The following is a 4,488-nucleotide window of genomic DNA, read 5'->3' as shown; positions in this document are numbered from 1 at the left end:
GTTCATGCGATAGCGCTCGATGTAGCCTAGATCTTCGTAACCTGGGTGTAGACGAGGTTGTGTCATAACGGAGCCGCAAAAACCCATCGCGACGTAACAGGTAAAAGAGCTAAAGATACAATGGCTCATAATTATTAATGGTAGTTGATCGTTACTTAATCGGAGCTTTTACAAGCAATATTAAAAACCATGCAATCCAGTTATGCATTTATGAATTCAAAGATCTCATCGCTATAAAGAATACATATCTTTACTATTAATATGTATTACTATTATTGCATATATAATTAATAAAATATTATTTCATAAATTACATCCAAACAAAGTTAAGAGCTTTACACATTTCCGTTTACACATAATTTGACAAAATAATGTTTCGAACGAAAACTAATAAATTCTCAATCGGCTATAAATTTCAATGCATGAAATTTCCAAAAAATTGTTTTTTCGATAAAAGGTCAAGGTGACTTTATACTACGATCTTAAAATGACCTTGAATCTTGAAACATCCTGTAACAGCAACAGACATTTTATTCATCAATATTATAGGAGTTCTCAGTTGTTGTAACAAATATCGAATATTCAACGAATAGATACTATAACGATATTAAATCATTATTACAGTTAAATTTATATCGTAAATATATTATTTATTTTTAATACTTACTTAGGTTGTTCACAGTTTAAAGCTTATTCATGTTTTTGATTGAAGTGAACAATTTTGAAGATAAGAACGTCACTGAGTTGTACATGCATAATATATTATCTATACACGTTATTATACTATACATGCATTATTATATTATAGAATTGCTACCTACTTCAGCTTATTTGAATGATGAAAAAATGTTATTTGTAAATTATTCTTGATAAGTTCTCTTTTCTGCACAATACCTCTTATGAAACAACTAATTATTTATGTTACGATTTTCATACCTTTCATTCAATAAATATGCAAATAATATCAATATATGTATTATATTGTGAAATATAACTAATATTTAATAGTTTGGTATTTTTATATATTTCATGGTACCCTTTTTAATGTACGTCCTAAAATAACGTATTTCTGCGAAATTTTCATTAAATGGAATCTAAAATATCTCGAGAACACTTTTTAAGGAAGTTCATACGAATAATATTTCTTTCCATAACAACTCCACAGATATGGAACAGGAACAGATATTTTCTTAAACGGAGGTATAAGTTCGAACAGAATTTTTCAAGAAATGAAAGTTAACTGTTTACTTTGGTCCCTGTTCCCTATAGATATAAAAGCGCAATTTTACATTTTGCTAACAGAATAACTCAATTCATTACGAATATTTACTGTATCCTGTTACCTTTTAATGTTTCTGGTTATATAGTTGCATTTATTTGAATAACGACAATAATGATAATACACAACAAATAAATACAACAACAACATGTAAATAAGTTACAAAATGCATTTTCTTTAATAATAGCTTGTAAGAACCGTAAAGTAAATAGATTTTATTTCTACAAAACTTTACGAATAAGCTTAAAGCGTTTGATACAGAAATCAATCTTCTAGCACAATCTTATAATCCAAAAAGAAGGTACTACCACAAAGCGGTAATAAAAATTCAAATTATAATTTGAATACACATAATTTGATAAACACAATCTGCACACCATCAGTGCAGTATGTACTGTCACCCCAAATACATCCTCCGGAGGCACGGTGGACTGCGTCAATGTTGGAAGCTGCACTATTTTTATTCATCGACAATGTACTATTTCAAAGAAATGTAATATATATTTGGTGCAGGAGTATCGTAACAATATCATATAATGTAAACGGCCCTATCAGCTGCTACCTCTACTCTTACAGCTAAGGGTAATCCCTAAGCTTCACACTAAATGGTATATCAACCTTCAACATATACGCTCAGCTATAATAAATGTAAAGTATCCGATTGTTACGACGAACACTTTGTATTAATCATAATATTACGAATAATGGAACAAGAATTTTAACTAGTCATCAATCATGCAACTAATTATAAGTAATGTAACTGTTACAATATACAGAGTCACATTTTTTAACAGTGATTCCTGTTTATTCGCCTATTTGTGCATTACGCAACAAGTTCAAAGTTTGATATAAGTATTACAATTAGTTTTCACCGATATTATAGCGTTGACATTTTACTAATTGCGGAACTTACTTCGTAATCGTGATGCTAATCATAATCGTAACAAAAACTTCATTATATGATAAAATTAATACTCTGGATACGCTTATGTAGAATTATCTCCTATCGCGGCACGCAAAGCGGTGAAGATGGACATGGCATTGGATAGATACTGAAATGTCACCAATTTGTTATTCATATGTTATCCTTCGTTGATATATTTATCGCAATTGACATTTGAATATTAACTTGTCGTACCGAACAATAATAACGGAGAGAGAGCTCTGGTAACACGCAACTGACAGACAAAGTTACGGGTTCTTGAAATACTAATACGTTCAGTAAATTCTTTTGTATTTCTAACGTCTGTTTATACCATATCAAGTTGTATGCACTTCGTGAAACATTTGCGCTCTAAGAAATGTGATAGATCGATTGTAACAAATAAATTATATACAAATTACGATTACATAGAACATGACTTACCATTTCTCTTAAGTGGTCAGCAGGCCATGCGTACATGAAAACTTCCGTAAGTACAGTGAGAGATACGATTACGAACTGCAGTTTTAGAAGTAGTGGTGAATTCTATTTAGAAATAGTATTATCAAGTCGTTATATTATACGTAAAGTACAAGAAGTCTCACTTACCACAATTAATATAATTCCACCAAAAGTCAAGACAAGTGTGCTTATTATTATTGAAAAAAGTACCATAATACGGAAATTATTTAGCACTTCCTCTGCGTACCTAAAGGAATAGAACACTTACAACGAACGTAAATGTATCATTCGATCTATACTTTGTAAAATATTGGATAATTATATCGATCAGACTACAATTCATCGATTTCAATAATTTTCAAATAAGTTACCAGGGTTATTATTCTGACTAATTTCACTTATATATATAACTGTTGTTTAATTTTAGTTTTCGAAACATTTTTTGTTTTAATTAAAATTTAAAAATTTTATGTTCATTAAAATTATTTCGATACCTTTACTTTGTTGTAGATCAAATGTGCATTAAGTTTGGGTGAAATTTAGCCCTAGTCGCGAATTTGTGTTTTTGAATGATGTTTATTTGACCCAAAATACAATTTTAAATACATTTTGGTATTCACAATAAACTATGAATTTTGGTAATGATGTGTTAGGCAAGGGTACCGATACGCGACGGTACGACGTAGCCATACTATATTATGTGTCGGCGCTTTACATTTTTTGTGTTTAATACAAACTTTGGGTTTAAACCGCTGGAGAGCGGAGCTTTTATATGATTTTATTTTTTTTTTTTTTATTTTTTCTGTCCTGAAAACTTGGTCGCAAAACAGGACGCTTCGGTAGTCTGCTTTTTGGGTGCTGTGTAACTTTGGGGAGGGACGGGATGGGGGGAGGGAGAGGGGAGGGGTCGCGAACTTGTGTCCTTCCCTTCAAATGACTATGTCCTGCTGCGATGAAGCGTTGTTACGGACGATTCGGATAAGGACGGCGTGGCCGGAAAATATCATACAGTGTAGCATACCATAAGGGGAAGGCGTAAACCTCTCTAAGAATGATGGTCGATGACCGTAGTTCCTTTTCTTTTTAAACAGTGTTTTATTATCATGATAAATGTATATAATACATAACAATATTCAAACGTAGTTTCGAAAGACATCAATAATTGATTACGAAGTTTGAAAGAAATTTGAGAAGATAGATGGGAAGGAGGAGAAGGGTGGACCCAGAATTTTAACTTTAGGTATTTATTAGTTTCCGAGGTATTACTAAAAAAATGTCGGTATTACACATTGAATTCTGTCTATACTGTCTATACTATACAAATGAGAATTGAGAACACAGACTCTAAGAATTCAAGACCCGCGAAGAACTATTTCGCATAAATGTACTTTTGTTTGGTGACATCATATAACTACCCCCGTGATTATTACAATTACAGCGCAGAGATTAATTCTTGTTACCAATTTCCAATCTGCAAACTCGTCACTAATATAAGGCAGAAGGACGATAAAGAGTATCGACCTATTAAATAATTTACGATTTGGTGACGTAAAAATTCCTCAACAAGCAATACTAAGAATATTCAGCATTCGGTGCAACACTAAGAATATTCCCGACAGCAAAATTAATGGACGAATATCATACAAAAATGATAGATGATCACTATTGATCCACATTATTATATGTACATTATTGATTCAGTAGACGAGTTTCGCTAGATATGGAAAAAGATTACCCAACGATGTTATTTCTGCAAATGTAAATAAATGCAGCGAAATGTTGCATACAATAACGTTAACGTTAACTATCATTAATTATGTTACAA

General features: G+C 31.5%; 1 protein-coding gene across 2 annotated transcripts; it reads right to left on the bottom strand.

Moving 5' to 3' along the window:
- Positions 1–2,090: 2,090 nt before the first annotated feature.
- LOC117213013 (odorant receptor 24a-like) lies at positions 2,091–2,918 on the bottom strand. Of its 2 annotated transcripts, none has more exons than XM_033458222.1 (4): positions 2,811–2,918; positions 2,646–2,747; positions 2,418–2,573; positions 2,091–2,331 (listed from the first exon to the last, which is right to left on the bottom strand). In XM_033458222.1, exons 1-4 carry the CDS (start codon positions 2,874–2,876, stop codon positions 2,266–2,268), a joined length of 390 nt encoding a protein of 129 aa, XP_033314113.1. In that variant the 5' UTR covers positions 2,877–2,918; the 3' UTR covers positions 2,091–2,265. The 2 variants fall into 2 exon arrangements, with proteins under 2 accessions (XP_033314113.1, XP_033314114.1); XM_033458223.1 differs by having other exon boundaries at positions 2,646–2,720.
- Positions 2,919–4,488: the final 1,570 nt, after the last annotated feature.

This window comes from Bombus bifarius, unplaced genomic scaffold (genome assembly GCF_011952205.1).
Source record: "Bombus bifarius isolate JDL3187 unplaced genomic scaffold, Bbif_JDL3187 scf7180000008462_frag, whole genome shotgun sequence".
Classification (NCBI taxonomy): domain Eukaryota; kingdom Metazoa; phylum Arthropoda; class Insecta; order Hymenoptera; family Apidae; genus Bombus; species Bombus bifarius.
This window is presented reverse-complemented; position numbering and strand designations above follow the sequence as displayed.